This window comes from Syngnathus scovelli, chromosome 5, assembly GCF_024217435.2.
Source record: "Syngnathus scovelli strain Florida chromosome 5, RoL_Ssco_1.2, whole genome shotgun sequence".
Taxonomy (NCBI): domain Eukaryota; kingdom Metazoa; phylum Chordata; class Actinopteri; order Syngnathiformes; family Syngnathidae; genus Syngnathus; species Syngnathus scovelli.
In genome coordinates this window covers 7,719,150-7,740,152 of record NC_090851.1, presented here as the reverse complement: position 1 = coordinate 7,740,152, position 21,003 = coordinate 7,719,150, and the positions used below count along the sequence as shown (strand labels likewise).

Sequence of the window (21,003 nt, the reverse complement as noted above, 5' to 3'; positions counted from 1 at the left end):
CTTCTCAGCAACATACCCGTAAATCAAATTCGTTGGCCATCCTCCTCCACCAGTCTTCCCTCAGTCAAATGGAGGCATCCAATGAAATAAGGGGGGGCAGTAAACAAACAGAGGGAACGTGACGTGAGGCCGCAGCATGTGTTTCAGCCCTCTGGACCAGTTCCCAGTCCCCTGCTTGCGTCATTCATCTCTAAAGATGCTACAAAAGTGCTTTTCACACAAACCCATGACTTGGATCAAGCTTAGAAAAAGATAAGTACAATGTAAGCCATAAAGTGAATACCAATCTTTCTAATTGACCGCATGGCTGGAATCCAGGCATGTAGGCCTAATTTATGATGACAAATGAGCTTGGGGAATTGTAAAAATTAATTAAAAGATAAAATAAACAAATACAGTACATAGAGGGTGAATGAAGGGGTGCAGTAATTAATATCCATTTGAGAGTGTTTGAGTCCTTCAATTGATTAAGTTAATAAAACACACACACACTCATTTAGTCTGGTTTTCAGAGGGGCACCTGAGGTTGCTGCTCTTTTTTTCTAGACCCACTGACCTCACTGTATGAAATTTAAGACTTAGAGAATAGTACCAACTGATTTGGTGCAGTTCTCCAGGGTAATGCTAGCTATCACTGATCAGCCGATAAATGTGTAACTAATACATTTACCAATGGTATTGGGTAGGGGGGGGGGGGGATGCTGTGGCCTTTTTGTACAAGTAGAACAGGAAGGAGAGGAGAAAGGAGTTCTGCTGCCTCTGCATCAGGGTCTCTGGTGAGTATGATGTTATTTATTTCAAGTTTTTATGTAGATGAATATTACTTTACTGCAGTGCGGAGGTTAGGAGTGATATATTGAAAGATAACAGCAACTGTGTTTTTTGCTTTGATAATACTTAAATAATAAATGCTATTCATGCTCAAATTCGTGAAATGCCTCTGCTTCTTCTGTGTTATACAGTGTTGTTGTTTTTTTGGTACATTATAATGTGACGTGACGGGGATATTAAGAGATGATTGAGGTGACTTAAATATCCACTGGAGGCTCGGGTCTAACTCACAACTCATCACTGATTTAACAAGAAACTGACAATTCACAGAGAAGTGAGACTATGTGATATAAGCAATCACGCTAATTGTGAACACATACAGCTCAAGTCACACGGAGCAAACAAAAGTTGCTTATATGAGGCTTCGGAAAGTATGACACATAAGTGGTAGAGTGACGCAGACAATGACAACTGAGAAAGTTAGATGCTGGAGAGAGACAAACCACACTTTTTTCATCTTTTTGTGTTTTCCGCTTAAGATACTTTGCACCCTGCTCAAACATTTGATGGGATGTTCAAACATGAGCTTTGAATGCATACAGAAAGGAAATATTGAGTGGAAAAACACAAACATGAAAGGAACATATAGGGAGCGGAAGGAAAGAGTCGGGGGGTGGGGAGGCCTGTACATTCGAGTCAAGTAGAGACAACAGATTGAAGTATTATTACTTCCTTCAAGAATGTTTTTTGTGATTTTCATTGTTTGCGTGAGAAAGATGTTGCTGACAAACTACTGAACCAATTTTACAAACGAAAAAATGAAATGCATGAAAACGTTAACACTCTCAATGAAATAAAGTGATAGTTATGCTAGTCTATCTGATTTCAACAACTGTCTAGTTTTTTTCTTTCATTGGTTGGAATAGGACGTGCGGCAAAATTCTAACCTTGCTAACAGCTTGGGTATCACAGAGTGCACCTTTCAATTTCAAATTTTGGCATTGGCGAAGTCTTGCGCTTTTCACATTTTTTCCATTTAGAGAACAGTCAACTTCATCTATTTGCAATGACAGCATGAATAGAAAAACAATCCACATCTCAGTGATGTGAGTCAATTTGGCACAAAGCACATGAAAGAGTTGTGTCCAAGTGAGAGGGAGGTGCTAACGTGAAACATGCACGCACACTAAGGAATGTCTATATAAAAAGAAATGTGTGGGAAGGTGATCAGATGTCTGCTCCCGCTGAACAAACGGCTTGAGCTGGAAAGCAACAAATAAGGGGGGAAATATGTGCACGACGATTGATGGATGGAAATGAGCGACTCGAGATATGTCTAAGGATGCCAAGGAAGAACAATGACAACAAATAAAACAATACTCTGAGGAGTTCATTAGGAATATGTTGCTGCAGTAATAAAACTTGCTTGCAGAGTCATAAATGTATATTGAAAAGAGTAAAAACATGGTTAAGTGTGATTAGAAGAAGGGACATAGTGTAAATAAAATACATTCTTCAATTGTTCAACCTCAGCTTTGAAATGAACATAACATGATTGAGATGAGAGTATTTGGTTTCTTTCCTAAAGCGGTTCAACCTAAGATAGATGCACAGTTGTTATGGAAACTCTCCACAACCAAAACACACACAGGAGGCACTGAATCTTTGCATGTTAGAATTTAGAACACCAACATACCAACTGTTTGACATTAGAAAACCAAAATACTTTCACACCTCTGAGTTTTTTTGCTTCATACTGAAAGCTGTTGAAAACAAAGCCAGGATATCTTGAGCCAAGAAGTTGGATTCTTGACTGTGATGTGCCATGAGATAATGTGATATATGTCACAAATATAATTGTATCTTTATAATTACAGATTCAATTAGATTAGTTTTATGAGCTAATTCCAAATCTGCTCTCATTTTTTGTCTAACACATTGGGCTTTCATAATAATGATCATATATAATAAAGCAATATATGTAGTCATATATATGAATGATGGTTAGGTTCAGCAACAGTCTTTACATAGATAATTGTTTATGAATAATAACATAATAAAAAAGATTTGAACAAAATGAGTTAATCCAGAAGTATGTATTAAACTGGTGTCACATTAAACAAAATACTTGAGAAGAAGCTCTTTGCCTTGGTCAATGGCCCCTTATTTACATGATTCAACGCACCAAACATTGCAAGATTTACTGTAAACGCTGGAAAAGTAGAGGCATTATTTATATGGGGGTATCACATGATTTACATTGCTAGCATCATGTGATCTACAGCAGTATGCCGTCTGTTTAAGTCATTTAGCACCTACATGACTGGTAAGGCAAAGCAAGTTTATTGGTATTGCACATTACAAAACAATTCAAAACGCTTAACATAACACATTAAGCATTACACAAAGAGAAACTAAATATTACCGTATTTCCTGAACTATAAATCGCTCCAGAGTACAAGTCGCACCAGCCATAAAATGCATAATAAAGAAGAAAAATACGTATATACGTAAGTCGCACTGGAGTACAAGTTGCATTTTGGGGGAAAATTTATTACATTTATAAAATTAATAAAAAATAGAATAGAAGCAACAACAGGTTGAATAATTGTACGGTATGGTAACGTTACATGAAACAAACAACGAACTGAGAACATGCCTGAGTTTACCAAACCATCCATGTCACTCCAAATCACTAAATCTAATGAAATATTCATCCTCTGTGTCACTTTTAAACAACTCCACTAACTTCGGCGGGAGAAGATGCGGTGCTTCCTCTTCTATATCACTTACGTCAGACTCATCGTCAGTTGCAGTTCCGATTATTCCACAGGCCTAGCGCGCTCTTGCGGTTTAGTGTGAAAATTACATTGGAAATTATATATTGTGTTAATAATTTCACACCAAAGTCACTCCTGAGTATAAGTCGCACCCCAGCCAAACTATGAAAAAAACAGACTTATAGTCTGATAAATATGGTAATGAAATATTATAATATTAGGAATTCAAAAAAGGAGAATAGTGAATAGTTTTCTTACTTAATCAAAACATTTGAGCAGACTTTGGCTATTCAGGGAGTTTGTTGCACAGGTGAGGCACATAGTAAATGCTGTCCAGTACTGGTTCTGCGGACATACAATGGATCCATCAGAGGCCTGAGACGTCTGGATGCTACGTTTTCCATATGTTTTGGTTCAAGACCATTTGCAGATTTACAGACCAATACCAAGATTTAACTAACAGAAAGCCAGTGTGAGGGTTGGAATGAATTGTATCACAATAAAATATTCACAATAAAATATCCATCCATTTTCTCAACTGCTTTTCCTCACAAGGGTTTTGGGTGTGCTATGCTGGAGCCTAAAGAGTTTTTTACATTAACATATAACATACGAACACACTCACACTTCTTTAGAAGAAAAAAAAAAAAAAGAGTGGATTTAGTTGGTATTTTTAAACCAGATGTGTAAACATGATGAGAAGCATGAACCGGAATGCTATATGAAAGTAAACATAGGCTATTTACATGAATGTGTCCAAGCGGGGGGTGCTTAGAAAACACACTGCAAAGACCTGATTGGTGTGGTGAAGCTTAAGGGAAGGTAAGACTTCATCATCTACCTCATTATTTGACAGTTATCCTGGGGAGGGTCTTACACTATAATCACCACAGCGCTATAATCCACCTTGCTATAGGGCAATGGCAAGTATGGATAGCAATGGTTGCCACAGCAACGAGAGCTCATAATGAAGCGTGGACCCATATAGCTATCTTTAGCATGCTTTATATGTCTGTAGCAGGGAGAAACTTTGTCTGCACTTCTTAATTAAGTTTGTTTGTATGTTATTAACTTAAATGTACAATATAAATGAAAGTCTATTTGTCGCAAAGAGCCCAAAAGAGTTTACCGAGTTAAGCCATTCGAAGAAAGATGGGTCACAGAGGTCACATTAAGTACTTGTGGTATCTGAGAGGGAAACTTGCAAACACTGCGGTAGAATCCACAATTGAAGGTACCATAAGCAAAGGACGGTAATGGAATAATGACGTTGGAATGTGGATTTTAAAAAATAAAAATCAACAAAACAAAAGTGTGCTATCAGCCAACTAGAGATGATGCAGGCTAGACCATAGCAAAATTATGTTTCATGTTATGTTCGTCATAATGACATTACAAACACAATCCTTTATTAATCCTAAATTACCTTTTTATTTACCATTTTCTTCCAGCTGTGTGTATTATACTGCAGCATTGATGTTTTAACCCTGTTTATTGTGTTAATGCCCCTTGTGCTTTTGTCAGGAACGGGATGTAGTGTTCAGATTATTTCCACAGCAGATAATGCTTATGGAAGGTACGTATCTTAATGAAACTGTAAGTCATCCATTCATTATCGACATTGAACCTGGTTAGATGAAATCCTGTATTCTTCTGTGAAATTATTTTTTCACTGAGAATAGATTGCTGAGTAGTTTGACTTCTTACTAATCAAAACATCCGTGTCAGTGTACATAAAAATGTCCGACATACTAGTATAGCCACTTTGCTCCATCGTTCAGCACTCGCTGCTCCAAACCTCACTGCATTACTAAATGTGTTTCAGGGCAAAGGGTCTGAATGGTTTGCATAAACTCATTTCCCAAGACCATTGAATGTTCTTCCTTTTTTAAGATAAGCTCGTCATAAGTGCTTCTTCTTAAACTGCCCCGTGGTACTGAGTAGCTCAGTCTAGCAAATGAATTATTGTACTGTAATGTCAAGTATTTGTAGCACCACAAAGAGCCTTCATCTCGCATCACATTCCATGAACTCTTATCATCATCTCATCACAATGAAAATTATGATAATTATTAGCACACTACCAGATGTCTGATTTCTACAGCAAAAGCATGTTTACACCTTAAGGAACTGTAGTTGTGTACTGTGAATTCAGAAAGATTTAGACAGAATTTTAATTTGAAACATTTGGAAGAAACTTGGTAAACTGCATCCACTCATTGCTTGGAATTTCATCTCTATAGCTATGCTATAATTCATCCAAAATTGATCCTGCATGCCTCACTATGAGCCAGTCGGAATGAGTTCATCAACCAAAAAAAATACAGATATGTGAAAATATGAAAAGGCAAGAAAGCAACAAATAGTTACATAAAATGATATCAGTATGTTAAAATACATCACACACTTTCAGAAAATTAAGTCATTTTATTCTGGTTGTGGTCTTGGTGTGAAATAGCAACTTTTAAAGTCTTTTAATAGTTTTTTTGTGACAGGATAACCAATGCGACTCATTTCCATTTCACATGCAATTTCTGAGAGATGAAACATTTTAGTCACAGTAAAATGTTTAAGATGAAGAGAGTATCTTAGAATGAATAAACACGAGTCACATGGGCAAACTTCTGGAATACTACAACATTATTCAATGGTGTATTTTTTTTGGGGGGGGGGGTGGAGGGAGTATCTTGAAATAAATAAATAAATAAATGTAGACAGAGCCACACACACACAACATTACATATGTTGGCACTAGACGTGGCTAGGCTAGACCATATTTAATAACATTTTCGACCCAACAAAGCTAAAAGGAAAAAGATGGTCTCTGTAAAACAAAAACAACAATAACAACAAAGGTGGCAAAATTCTCTCATATATTGTTGCCGCACGTCATGAATGCTGTATAGGTGCCACTGCTTAGTCACGAGAGGGACACACAATTGGTTATGTGGCTAAGTAAGCCTTCTGCTTTCTATGTTTGATATGTGCAAAACCCACGTTGTGAAACAATCGCAAACCGCACGTGAACACAAACAGAAGTACGTGCACATAAGGAAATGAGAATGGTTGGATAATGGGCCATCACAACACGTGATGGTTTCCTCCAAAGGACTAAATGGAAGTAAATGGGATTTTGATTGAATCACAGCATTGCATTGTATACCAGATGGTAAAAGGCCTTGCACCTCACCATGACACCAAAGAAACAAACAGCCCATTTCCTAAACAAAACCATGTGTGGAAGGAAGGAATCTGACCATGAAGGGTGTGGGATGGAGGGAATGCACCAAACGGAAAAAACTGGAGTAACCTAATGCATAGCAGTTATACGTTCCAAATCATGTGATCAGCTGGGTGAATTTGGAATGAAAGAAGTGCATCAAACACTTTAGGAAATGAAATGGTGATCCAAGGCCCTATTAAAGGATTCAGTTGTGCCCTATGATTGACTGGCAATACAGAGTCTCGTCTGCCTCTCGCCCAAAGTCAGCTGGGTAAGACTCCTGCTCACACATGACAGAGCACTACAGGCAGAAGATGATGAATTTAATGGAATTTCATGGCCATTTCCAACTCCATGCTGCCACAACCTAGATTTAAAAAAACGTGCCTGTGACCATTTTAAACCTAATCTTGTGCCTGAAGCCTCATGCTTACGTTGCAGTCAAGCGTTCAAATGGTCAATGTCATTCTTGATGCTGGCACATGTACAAAAAAACACAAGCGCTTCCATGGATATCAATGACAGATAATCGTCCGCGGTGGGGAAAAAAAATGACACTTGTAATCTTGTTACAGTGCAACAACCAGGTGTCCGGATCAGGTGGATGTGCCAGCTGCGTGAAGACAAACGCTTTTCCGTGGTGTGTGTGTGTGTGTGTGTGTTCTCATATCAACAACATCAGCGATCCGTCCACATGCAAGTGGTCAGATAGAGTTACGCGGCTAACCCTAAATAAGGCTTTAGACGTTAACTCTATGTATTCTTTGGCAAGTAGGGGTCGTATTAAATTTATAGATATGGAATTTTATTCAGTCTTACTCATTAAAAAAACTGTTTTCTTACAAAATACTAAATAAAAACACAATCGGACCCTTCAAGTCATGAATAAGAAATATTGTTTGGTGGCCTAAGCAGAATACATAAAAATATGACAAACAGGCAGGACTGAAGGAGACATAAAAATAAAAAAAGCTGATACCCCACTGTTTTATTCTTTTCAAAGAAAAGAGAGGAAACTTACTGTATGTCAATTTACAACATTACACATACGGTTAACCACACAGGACGTTGCGTACGAATCTTTTAGATCGCATTTTTTGCATACGCAGTAAGTGAGACCCACGGTGAGAAAAACTCAGCCCAGTTGTCCCTGCAGTTCCAGTTATCCATCTGGACACTGACTCACCAAGTTCGGCCTCCTCTCATTCAAAGAGTCATGCATCGCCAAATATCTCCAATCCATCTTCATTGCCTGCCATCTAAAGAAGAAGTTGTGTTTTTCCCAAAAGACCCCTTCGGACATGCGTAAGTTAATATTAGATTCAAATGAGTGCAAAATCATGGTGGTCAAATTAGTGATTTCTTTTTAAATGAACACATACATGCTTTGATGCAACTGCAAGAGCTTTTACACAAGGAGTGAGTGTCTAGTGGGTCGTTTAATTTCACACCTTTTCTCAGCATAACGGCATTCCCCTACGCACAGGCTCGTTGCACCTCTGTTACATCTCTGATACTATATGGGAAAATGGGGGCGAACCCATTCAATACAAGAGTGACCCAAGAAACAAAAACTAAAATAGCTGACTTTTACAAGCAGTGGAAATGTGGTTAAGATGTTGCAAAGAGCTACTTGTCAAGCACGTCTTTACAATCTACCCTTTATGGTAGCAACAGCTGCTTCAATGTAATGCCTACTTGAAAATAAGTATGCTTTTAAAAATAATGTTTTTCTTGCATCAAAGTCCACACATTAGCCTACTGTATTTTATACTTACCAGCACTGTTTTATGTCCACTAAACCATTCCAAAACCAAAACAAAGATGTGCCAGGTTTGAACTATGTTGTTATTGTATAAACATAACTTACGATCAGGGCCCAAGCGTATTTGTCGCCCGAGGCAACTTCCAAAAACGGCACCCCTGCCCCCACCACCACCAATTTCCAAGTTATCTTTAAACTACTAGCACAACCAAAACTTTGTTTCTATTTCTATTGAGGCTATTATGATTGACATACAATTGCATACACATTTATGTTTTGATCCATACCAAAAAAACATGTCATTTTACATGATCAGTGGGCTTCACTTAATCACTTTACAAGCTTTTAGTTTAGCGAGTGTCTAGTCATCTAGTGATTTTGCCGGCCCCTAAATTTTTCCACCCTTGGGAGTGGGCAGCAAAAAATGCCAGGGTGGACTTTTTCACCTGATGATTTTTCCGCCTCCTAGATTTTGTCACCCTCGGCGGCTGCCGAGCTTGCCTAACAGTAGGGCCCTGCCTACGATTCCTGTATGAAGGCTTCATTTTAGGCGAACATGACGTCATTAATGCAGCTAGAGCATATGCTGACTAAGGGCAGCAATCGAAGTTTTGCATGATGTCAGCATTTTGGGTCACGAGTTTGCAAATAAGCTTGTCAGCTGAAGACTGGGAGGTGTAAGTGAAAGCAGCTGTAGCAAGGAAAAACTCTGTGGTACCTCATCTACCGTGACCTATGACCTTTTTCATCTTTTCCAAGAGTAGCTGGGCATGGCAAAAAGAGGATCCAATGGGACTAAATTCCTTCAAAAATGGTTTTGTCTGTTTTTCCAGACCAGAAATTTCTGATGTGACATGAGTGACATCACAACCATGGCTGTAATTATGCTTACACTTTATACATAAAAAAAAGACCTGTTGTACATCCCTAATATCTAAAGATGTGAATCATTTCCAATCCGTACCTACTTCTAACAGAAAATGAAATGTCTCTTTGTTGTGGAAAAGATATCAAAATGAGCTTGTGAATAAAATACACCTTTGAGAATGGATTGATCACAACAAAGCAATCACCTTTTTTTTTTATTTGCAACAAGTCATGATTCTCAAAAATAAACTAGTTAACCATAAGGATAATAGCTGTCTTATTTTCTTGAGTTGATTAAGGTTGCTTGACAACATGAACCGTCATGCCCAAAAAAGTATCAAACAAAACCAAACCAACGATGTGACGTAAATCCACCAAGCTTACCGACCCCTCCTTTCAGTCACATGACAAGTATAGCGGCGGCACAACTTCTTTCCTAAAACAATGCACGCTTAGGGTGAGCCTTCAAAAAGACAGATGCACAAAAAGGAAGTCTGGAGACCTAAAACAGGTGGCTGATGGAAGACCGCATGCTGTCTGACATTGCTCAATGATTTCTTTGGTGTTTACAGTTCAACTTGAATAAACACCGTGAAGCAAGTCTGTCCTACATCTGCCATTGTGATGAAGCAACAGTCATAAAGCCGTCAGAGACATCGGTTTCCGGAGAATATACAGACAGAGACATGACCTTGTTTGACAAAAACACATGCAGGCCCGCACATACGCACGCACACACAAACAAACCGTCATTCGTGCAAAACTCTGAGGAAATTCCAAATTAACACAACTCCTCCCTTATTTACTAGCATCCACTCCTTCATTTGTTTAGCCTGAATTCTTAACAGTCAGCTACACAGTCACTTTACATTGGCACATTTGACACTCCAGCCTCCTTCCTTCCTTTCTGTTTGGAGGGGCAGGAAACTTTAAAAACACATTGATGGCGTGACACGTCGTACAGCCTTGAGAAGAACAAACACAAGAAGTGGCCTCTTTGTCTCCATCCTGGTTCATTTAGACCTGACTAACTAAAGAGAATGCAAAACGTGCTTTAGCTGGGTTTTCCTTGCAAGTACGGTCGAGTAACATAACCTCTACCCTCTCTTTAGCTGCCTCCTTCCACATTCTCAACCTACATATGCTTGTATATAATATCTTAGTACACCCCAAAAAGAGGCAAGTGTGATAGTTAATTAAGCTGAGAATTGAAAATGGCATTAAAACTCAAGGGTGTGTATACTGTATGGAGAAAACGAAAAAATAACTTTGTCATATTCTATAGACGAGTGGTGCCTATGGGTTGGGGAAATGTTGCACATATACCGTAATTTTCGGAGTATAAACTGCACCGGACTATAAGCCGCACCAGCTAAAACTTGTAATACAGGGTTTAAAATTTGCAAAAAATAGTTGCGGCTTATAGTCCGAAATTTACGGTATTCCTATATTTGCAATGTCTAATGTATCAAATTCATATAATTATATTTTATAATTTTCGCTGGTCTGAGGTGTGGTAAGAGTGGATTTTTTTTTTTTGATAAAAGGGTCAGAAACGTTTGTTTTTGTTTCTATCTTATTTTATTTTTAAATAGAAGTGGGTCCTAAGGACGACAAGAAGTATTTTCCAAACGCGCTGTCGTCTTCAGCAATACTCAACACATATCCAGACTTTGCTCTTCTTTGTTTCTGTTAGAGGACTTTGTGTGTCACACCTGGAAACAGCTCAAACAAAGGCAGGAGTGTCAGTAGAAACTCTTGACAAGGTAAGAGAACTTATCTTTACATCAAAAAAACATGCCTGACCACAAGAGATCCTAATATATCAAATGACTATATGGATAATACTTTTTTGTGCATGGATACCAGGAATTCTGAGGATGTATTATACATATGATAGAAATTCCAGAACTTACGGAAAGGGCATCTTGAAATAATTAAGGCGTGTGCTGTACTGATGAATCAGTCTCAACTAGTTTGTGGTCAAAAGAATAACATGACATCAGCTTTGGGAAGTTGAGCAACTCTTCCGACTTTGGCTGTACCAAGTTTGATGAAAGTGAGATAAATGTGTCATTTTGAATTTTTATTGGCTTCGAATAAAATCAAGCATACTGTTGTAGCACATATGCTGTCAAACTACTCCCTGCCTAGCCTGATATACATTTTTAAGTGGTCTTGAGGAGCTTATGGACTCTATTGAAATAACGCCACCAAATGCATATGGCCAGGCTGTGACTATAACCAAACCAGCGAAAAAAGGAACTCGGCTCAAAAAATAGCTTGTGTGGTAGCTTAGCAACAAATGGCAGATTTTGGCACACTTGTACTGTGCCACTGTCATGCCTGCATTATTCTGAGTCCTACCTCGTGGTGCGCACAGCGCAAACTCAGTGCAGTGTGAAAGCACTTTAACACTTCTCGCAGGTCCGTCATTGTATGATACCAGACTCTTGTTTAGGTCACATTCAAGTTTTGCAATTATTTTATCATCAGGTCTTTAAGCATATGAAGTTTGACTTGCATTAATTTAATGTGTATGTTGCAGCAATTCATGACAACCTGAAGTTGGTCACAAGAGCAGTGATTTTTATGGTTCATCAAAAACATCAACATGCAGGCATTGGTGAGACACATCCTTTGCACAAGTCATTAAAAATCCATCAGAAGAAGCCAGTGCTCCATCAAGTCATATTTCATGTGCTATCAAAGTAAGCATGACTGCCTCCAGAATGCTACATTGAGGTTCGTTTTCTACAGATAGTGTCAACAGATGCCTGTGAGAGGGGAGCAACTAGGCCTCAAAAACACTAAAGTGCTGAACAATAAAAGACTAGCTGTCGGATGGTGACAATTGAGAGAGAGAAAAGGTGTTGTCTTGTTTGTAATGTGCATGCCAGTGCAGGAGAGCAATTATCCTCCACTTCTAATTTTAGACTTGACTCGAGACCTGATAGACAAATCTGAATGCACACAATGGGGGAGGGCATCCGTCACTCAAGTGTGTGTGCGCGTGTGTGTATTCATCATGTGTTGAGGACATACAGTAGGTTTATTGCTAAAGTGCCATCAAGGGAACCAAAAATCAGGTTCTGATGCCTCAGCTTGTACACAAGCTCAGGTGAATTGGTCAGCTCGAATGACAAATATGGAAAATGAACACAAAATGTATCCTTGGAAAGGACCCAAGTACCAGTATATGTGCTGATTTAAACAAAACAGAGACATTTTTCAATTAAGGTATGCCTGCCTCAGGAACAACTTTCTAACTTAGTGGTGCTTATTTATTTTTTATAGGTTAATTCCAGTGAACTGAAGCAATTCATTAAAAAATGAATAAAATATGACAACATAATGAATGAATAATTTGGTTTTCTTTTTTTATAGAATCAACTCTTATTTTATACACACATTGTGTATAGCCTCAAACTTGTTTTATGTCTAGAAGCAAGCTAAATTAATGATAATAAAAAAAAAGCTCTGGTGTAATGTAATTTGGGAACATTTATTGTGCAAAAGTCAAAGTCAAAAGTTAAGACTATGGAGAGAACAAACAAATAATATTACTCACAAATTTAAATATTTCATGCTGTATTAACATACATATTTTTTAAGCTTTGCTAAAACCTACAGGGGAAAAATACCACATAAAGTTGCTCCTCCTAGCAAAACCAAATCATTAAGTAATTGATTTGCATAAGTGCTTTTATTTCGAGCCTTGTAATATAATATATTGCATCTGTGCGTGTCGGGAGCACAAGCCTATACTGGCGCGCGCGCACGCGCACACACGTTAAATTAATTAATTCAATTAATTAGATTAATATATTAAAATAATACATTAAATCATCGAGGCAACAACGTATACATAAATAGATATATATAATAATAATAGCGCTTGTGCGTGCGTGCTATTGACATGTGGCTGTCTGGCATGAACTTCATCACTCACGCGCAAACGCGCGCACACAGACGAGCCAAGTTAGATGAGTTTGCTGGACAAAACCGAGCATTCATAGGAGCACAAAAACGCCTCAAAGGCAAAGAACTCACCTCCTCCACAGTGAGCGGCATGCATATCCTGTACTCTTTCAGCAACATCTTCCCTGTGCTGCCCGTGCTGCTGACAATGTGTCTCACAACGCTCCCTCCTCACTGGGATGTAGGATCCAAAAAAGAAATGCAAAACTCCTTTGCTTTGTGTTAGCGCATACGGGAGGATGGTGCTTTCCAAGTACGGCCCGACTTACGGAGTTCGCTCATCCGAAGCCAGCATTCGCTAGCGGAACGTTGCAATGCCAAGTCAGCTCAGTTTGAAGGATTTGTCCCCTCCTTTAAAGCTCAAGAGTCAGGAGTTAGCAACAAGCTCGCAATAAGCATAACCGGAAATATAAAAGATTTGAGCTTCAAAATAAAAGCATACTGAGATTTACCTTTATAAAAAAAAAAAAAAAAACAACTAAGGGTCATACTCAGCACGTTGTTCTCGATGTTGTCATTTCAAATCTATAAAATACTTACTATGGACCGTGTACTTTATAATCAGATCCATCCATCTATTATAGACCACTTATTCAGAGTCAGGCAGCATCTTCACCAGTCAAGCCCAGACTTCCCTCTCCCCAGCCACCTCTTCCAACTCTTTCTGAGGGATCCCACCCAAAGTGTTCCCAGGCCAGCCAAGAAACATTGTTTCTCTAGCCGCTAGCCGTGGGTTATCCACGGAACGTTCCCAGAAAAACTCAAAAGGGAGGCATCCACCTGATCAGGCCCTCAATGCGCTTCACACTCAATTAACATTCACCTACTGATGACACAGCATCAGGAGAAACATGGGGGTTCAATTATATCAACAAGGTCACAATGGCCAGGGATCGAACCCCCAACCTCTGGTTTGGGAAATTATCACGCTACCACAATTATTGAAGGGAATTATTCAGCATTATTAAAAGGAAAGGTGATATAATTGTGGTAAACATGCCCCTGATCCCAGCTTTTTCTGAACATGTTGCTGGCATGAATTTCGAAACGAGAGTATTTGACAAGTTGATCCGTTTTGACATTAAAAATCTTGGCTTTGTACTGTATTCTGTTGATGTGAGAATTCTTGCCCCCTTTCCTCAATATGACATAGTCAGGCCCGTGTGTGAAAAACCAGACACAACCCACAAGTAATGTCCGTCATTAAGATGCGCTGAATGTAGTCATAAAAAATGCATTAAATCATCAACGAGATTTTCAGCAAGGTGAATTTCGGTGCTGACATCAATTTTACATCAGACCTATTAGATTAAGTGCTAACGTTAAGGTCTATCACTGGTCCCTTTAATAATTAACAAATCATTTGAGAAGAAACTGATCATGTTAATGAATTCTCACAATAATAAACTTCAGCACGGCCATGACACTCATCAAGATAAGATGTTCAAAAAATAAATGGATGGATAAATATCAATTTGCAATACTTTATTTCTCTACCAAACTACCAGCGTGTATATTTTCTGATGATAACTTCTACAACATTCTAAGGCAAGGCTTAAGGTTATTTTATGAGGGCTAAAAAGCTTGATGATGCCACTCGTTCGGTGTCTTCACATACTTGAGAAGTTTTGCTTCAAAGTAATTTTTGCTCAATTGAAACTTGCTGTTAAGCATGTAAACTTAAAACATGTTTTAATGGTTGCGACAGTTTGAGCCAGGATTAAATGAATTAACTCTACATTTGTTTTGAAACTAAGAAAAGCTGGCAGTGGCAAAAAACGGATTGAGTTTGAATTTGGAGGTTCCACTGTGGACGCTCCAGCGAGACAGCCGAGCTGTTTGCTTTCACATTATCTTTAGTGGAGTGCCTTTGGCCATGTGGAAAAGAGGTATGATTTGATATGAGCTGGACATTTGATCAAACAGAGATTTCATCATGTTTCTCTGATGCATGGTGCAAGAAACATTTACTCGGACAGTATTTAGAAGGATTATTTTTTTTTTCTGTATTCCTATTGCTTTTACTGACGCTTCAGGGGATCAGAAAGTAAAGGCCTGTTGATGACGTAACAATTTCAATAAGGTCTTGTTGATTAAAAAGCAGATTAGAGAATGATGTCATCTCAGATGTGGTTTCATGCCAAAGGTGGTAAAAAAGATGTGAAAGACCTTAGTTCTGCTTTACAGCAGAGAATCACACCAACATCTATAACATTTTCTACTTAGATTTGAGTATTTTCAATGTAAGATGCTATTTTCAGAAGCTATATAAGAAAATAATACACCAGTTGACAATAGTAATATAGGTAAAATATGTGTTACCCTCAACCCAGTCTCCTTTATAAAGGATAGATTATATTTATAATGTCATGTAAAGTATTTTCAGAACAAAGTCAGTTTATGCAACGACAGTCATTGCCCTATTTTGATATGAGCCTTTCTAATGCACGCCACATTTTTTTTTTTTTAATTCTTCAATCTTTATGTTTATGATTCAAATATCAGTGAAGCAATCAGGGCTGTTTCTGCTACACGGAGGGAAATTGTTGACCCTTTCAAGCTCTTTTTATGGCCTGAGTTTAGATTCAAATCAAAAGCTACAACAAAGACCTCTACTGGTGTATAGGAGACGTTACATGCTTGAGTCGTTTATGTCGCAAAATCTTGTTGAATATGGTGTATTTTTACAAGGTCACTAAAGTAAAGTGACACTGATTCACAATCTTCAAAGGCAATTGAATCACTGTAAATTTAAAAAATAAAATATGTTAAAATAAAATATTTTAAACCCCGTGAAATTACATTACATTTTGAATTAAATTTGAATTAAATATCCATCCATCCATCCATTTTCTATACTGCGGGTGTGCTGGATCTTAGCCAATCAGTTTTCGGGCAGTAGGCGGGGGCCACCCTGAACCGGTTGCCAGCCAATCGCAAGGCACACAGACACGAACAACAATCCGCACACGCAATCTCACCTAGGGACAATTTGGAGTTCTCAATCGGCCTACCAAGCATGTTTTGGGGATGTGGGAGGAAATCGGAGTGCCTGTGGAAAACCCACGCAGGCACGGGGAGAATATGCAAACTCCACACGGGAGGGCCGGAGGTAGAATCGAATCCCCACCCTCCTAACTGTGAGGATGACGTGCTCACGCTCTTGAATTGAACAAATGTTGAATGATAAAATAATTAATTAGAATAATATAAATTGTAGGTGTATTTGTTTTTCCTTTTATTTGGCTATATTTTTACTCTGCAGTCTGCTGCCAGATCGACTTTGGAAATCACCTGTTCTTAAATGCCTTTCCTTGATCAAGTTTAAATAAAAAAAACAAACATGACGTAATAAAACCTGAGAATTATTAATTAAAACGATTGTATATTATTTGTAAGCACGTTTTTACTGTTTTTGTTATTGTCATCTACTAATCTCCATTTTAAATAACTGACGTGGCCCTTAAGCCCCCAAAATAGCCCACTCCTGGTTTAAATACACACCAAAAAAAAAAAATTATACAGTAATAACAGAGGGAATATAGGATGAAATAAATATGTACGTATGTGTACAAGTTCATATTTAATACTTTCCTTTCTACCTAAGTATCAGTCAGATGGCTATTTGCTGTGAAATTTGTTTACGCACTCACGCACGCACACACGGGGGAAATTATGTATTTAGTGATACATAACCAGGCATGCTAAAAAGGAACCAAAGTGGGTCCTTTCAGGGTCTTTCAGGCGTACTGGACACCTTTAACATCCTCGTAACTGATTGGTCAACTTCCAGTCCCGTTCATATGACAGGCAAAATACTTGCGGTAGCCGTACGAGCAGTAAACCCATTGTAACTAATCGTTACCTGGACATCTCAAACATGGCAGAAGAAAGATCCGAAAGATCCGATGGAAAGATTGTAAAGATGGAGGTCGACTACAGCTCAACTGTAGATCAACGTCTCCCGGAATGCGAGAAAATGGCTAAAGTAAGATGTCGCGAAAGAGGCCAACGCTGGCTGAGTCATGGTGTCAAGTACTCGTTTTCTAGCATTTAAGCTAACGTTACTGAAAAATACCCCCTAACTCTCTGAGATAAATACGTTGAAACTATAAGCTTGCAGTTCATAAAATGTACAACTTCTGCACATCCATTATTTTCTATCTTAATACCTTTGGTATTGGTGGTGGTGGCTTGTTTGTATACTGAAGCATAGTATGCTAGCAGGTTTAGCCGTCCGTGTAACTGTCTCCATCATCATCATCATCATCATCCCAACAATTAACTTGAATAATTGCTTGTGCTATGCAAATGTGCAAAATGTTGCAAATGCTAAACGTGTGGCAACGTGTGATATAAAATCTATGTTTTTATTCCATCAGGATGGCAAGCTGCAAGAAGCAGTTGAAAGCCTGCTATCATTAGAGAAGCAAACTAGAACGGTAAGTTGCAATAATGATGGTTAACTTTATTTGTATTGCATTAATTACAAGGATAGCACTTGTAATTGTGTAAATGGAGGGCTCCTGGACACATTTAGTCATTGATATGTTGATTTGATTGGGATTTTGGTGCTGTTAACATGTTTTTTTATTTCTATGTTATTTTTATTTATACTCTGCAAAGGCATCAGACATGGTGTCCACATCGAGAATCCTTGTGGCTGTGGTCCAGATGTGTTATGCAGCAAAAGACTGGGATGCTCTGAACGAAAACATTATGCTACTTTCCAAAAGGAGGAGTCAGCTGAAGCAGGTCAGACTTAATACTTCCATCGATGTCCATTCATACCAGTGAAGTCATTCAATAAATAGTTTTCTCATGATTTTGTTCTTTACAAACCATTTTGTGTTGTACTGTTTCTCTCATTAGGCTGTTGCTAAAATGGTGCAAGAATGTTACAAATATGTTGATTCTGTGACGGATTTGACCATAAAGCTGCGGCTCATTGACACACTTCGGACTGTGACTGCTGGAAAGGTTTGGATTAGCCCTAATCAGTTTTTGAATTTCTTTGGATCTTGGCATTTTGTTGCATCTTTTGGCCAATTTCATGAACTACTTTTTCCCCCACACAGAGTAATGTCGCTTAGATTTTTTAAATTCTTTTTTTTATCCTCAATATGTCGTGTTGGCAAAGCTTGACTTTGCTTCTTTTGATAAATGTTGAAACATATCTTCTTCCCAGATCTATGTCGAGATTGAGCGTGCCAGGCTCACAAAGACCTTGGCTAATATCAAGGAACAAAGTGGAGATGTAAAAGAGGCAGCATCCATTCTTCAGGAGCTGCAGGTAAGAGACTATCGCTGGGATTGGGTTCATATGGTGGTAGTTGTCAAGTTCAATTTCATCCTGCTGCAAACAAAGTAATCACCCTTCTATCTGCCTGATCAATGTTTTTTTTTTCACCTCAGGTGGAGACATATGGCTCAATGGAGAAAAAAGAAAAGGTGGAGTTCATCCTGGAACAGATGAGGCTTTGTGTTGCTGTCAAGGATTACATTCGCACACAGATCATCAGCAAGAAGATAAACACCAAATTCTTCCAAGAGGAAGGCAGTGAGGTAAGACACTGGCATAAAAACAAATGTAAAAATTGTGCTCAGTAGAAAGGAGTGAGGGTGTGTACTTTTTCTTTGTGTGTTTTAAGAGGAGTTTGATAAACTGTGATTAACTGGCAACTGTTTGAGGGTTCTCCTCACTTGTTGCCCAATCATCTGGGAAAGGGTCCAGCTCTACTGCAACTCCATTGAGTGCTGAACCAGATATATGGATGAAGGTTTACCTGAAAACTCTTTTCCCTATGAACAATTTAGGAACTGAAGCTGAAGTATTACAACCTTATGATTCAAGTGGACCAACACGAGGGGTCTTACTTGTCTATCTGCAAACACTATCGGGCCATTTATGACACCCCATGCATCTTGGAAGACAGCAGAAAGTGGCAGCAGGTACATCCGTGCTACATTAAACATACCTGCTCCCAATAACTGATCAGTTGTCCTCATGAACGAATGTATGCACAAAATGAATGTGTGTTTTAGGCCCTGAAGAGTGTCGTGCTGTACGTGATTCTTGCACCATATGAGAATGAACAGTCTGACCTCGTACACAGAATCAGTGCAGATAAGAAATTGGAAGAGATTCCCAAATACAAGTAAGTGACACGAAATACACGCTGCTTCCAGAAAGTATTCAGAGCAATCTTTACACGTTTTGTTAAAAATTATGTCCTCGGTATCCCTCAATAGTGCAATGCGATGTCGGTGGTCTCTGTGTAACCGTGATCAATCTCCAGGGAGCTTCTGAAGCAATTCACCACCATGGAGCTTATGCGTTGGGCTGCCCTTGTGGAGGATTATGGGAAGGAGCTGCGAGAGGGCTCACCTGGGAGCCCCGCTACAGATGTCTTTTTGTATTCCGAGGAGGCTGAGAAGCGGTGGAAGGACCTGAAGAACAGAGTAGTGGAGCATGTAAGTCCAGGACTCAGTGACAGACATTGGTCGAAACAAGTGACATTGACAACATTGGTTTTAGCAATCCACACATGAAGCATTAATCTTTAAATACGGTGAACGCTAGTTTATTGAGAGTGATATGTTCAGACCCAAAAAAACAAAAATAATAATTCACCGCTTGCATAATGTGCAAATGTCACTCAGGCTCACTCTCCATATAAGCACAGTTACAATTACAGCAGCAGAAAATCAAATGTTGATTGTGTTGTATGTCTGTATGTCCCTTCTTTTCCTCAGAACATAAGAATAATGGCCAAATATTACACCAGAATCACCATGAAGAGGATGGCTGGGCTCCTTGACCTCTCCATTGACGTAAGAAGTGATTAATGGGCTGCAACCGTCAGCCCCGTTGTCCAATTACCATTGTTTGAAAACACAAGAATTTTTTAAATGCATATTGTATTGCCAAAACATCAAACACCTTATTTACCTTTATTTAAATTGTACATTTAGGATACAGTCTTCCCAATTTTGAAAATGCTGTAAGGAAAAATCTGGCATGTTATATATACTCTTCAGGAATCTGAGGAGTTTCTCTCCAGCTTAGTTGTGAACAAGACCATCTACGCCAAAGTGGACCGTCTGGCCGGAATCATCAACTTCCAGAGGCCCAAAGATCCCAACGACCTCCTTAATGACTGGTCACAAAAACTCAATTCTCTCATGTCACTGGTCAACAAGACCACACATCTCATTGCCAAGGAGGAAATGATCCACAACCTGCAGTGAAACAACATTGTAGTTTTTTTTCATTGTTGTAGTTTTCCCTCCTTCTGAGGAATTGTTTTTGAATATACAATAACGTAAGATCTGCAGTATAAGCACGGCAGCAGGGCTGTGCTGAGTTTAGTCCATTAAAAATGGATAAATGACTGTTGTATACTCCTGTCACATCTTGCTATAACTTCATCTTGAATTGTTACCGCCTGACCATTTAAAATAAACTTCCGTTTGTGTAACGAATGTGTAATATACTATTTAATGACAAGCATTACAGTACTAATAAGTGAGCTACCACCTGAATAATTTGAACTTTCATGAATTTGCCAGATGCATCCAATAACACGTGCAATCACAGTTGCAGACTACGACAT

The 21,003-nt window shown here is 38.7% G+C and overlaps 2 protein-coding genes across 2 annotated transcripts in view; one reads left to right on the top strand and one right to left on the bottom strand.

Moving 5' to 3' along the window:
* Positions 1-13,769, bottom strand: part of LOC125969571 (cytoplasmic phosphatidylinositol transfer protein 1) — a 36,177-nt gene extending 22,408 nt beyond the window's left edge. The window contains exon 1 of the mRNA XM_049721794.2: positions 13,460-13,769. Coding sequence (XP_049577751.1) covers positions 13,460-13,507 — 48 coding nt within the window. The 5' untranslated portion in view covers positions 13,508-13,769. The remainder of the gene's footprint in view (positions 1-13,459) is intronic.
* A 3,391-nt stretch (positions 13,770-17,160) lies between these two features.
* On the top strand, positions 17,161-20,868 carry psmd12 (proteasome 26S subunit, non-ATPase 12). Its single transcript, XM_049721790.2, has 11 exons — positions 17,161-17,375; positions 17,770-17,829; positions 18,014-18,142; positions 18,260-18,367; positions 18,576-18,680; positions 18,803-18,952; positions 19,205-19,339; positions 19,433-19,545; positions 19,687-19,861; positions 20,144-20,221; positions 20,429-20,868. Exons 1-11 carry the CDS (start codon positions 17,268-17,270, stop codon positions 20,636-20,638), a joined length of 1,371 nt encoding a protein of 456 aa, XP_049577747.1. The 5' UTR covers positions 17,161-17,267; the 3' UTR covers positions 20,639-20,868.
* Positions 20,869-21,003: the final 135 nt, after the last annotated feature.

What these genes read in the sequence shown, in the direction of transcription:
- psmd12 (XM_049721790.2), top strand. Translation starts at nt 17,268, where the DNA reads ATGGCAGAAGAAAGATCCGAAAGATCCGATGGAAAGATTGTAAAGATG. An exon ending in GGAGGAGTCAGCTGAAGCAG is followed by an intron (nt 18,143 to 18,259) that starts GTCAGACTTAAT and finishes TTCTCTCATTAG; the next exon opens with GCTGTTGCTAAAATGGTGCA. An exon ending in GAAGAGATTCCCAAATACAA is followed by an intron (nt 19,546 to 19,686) that starts GTAAGTGACACG and finishes ATCAATCTCCAG; the next exon opens with GGAGCTTCTGAAGCAATTCA.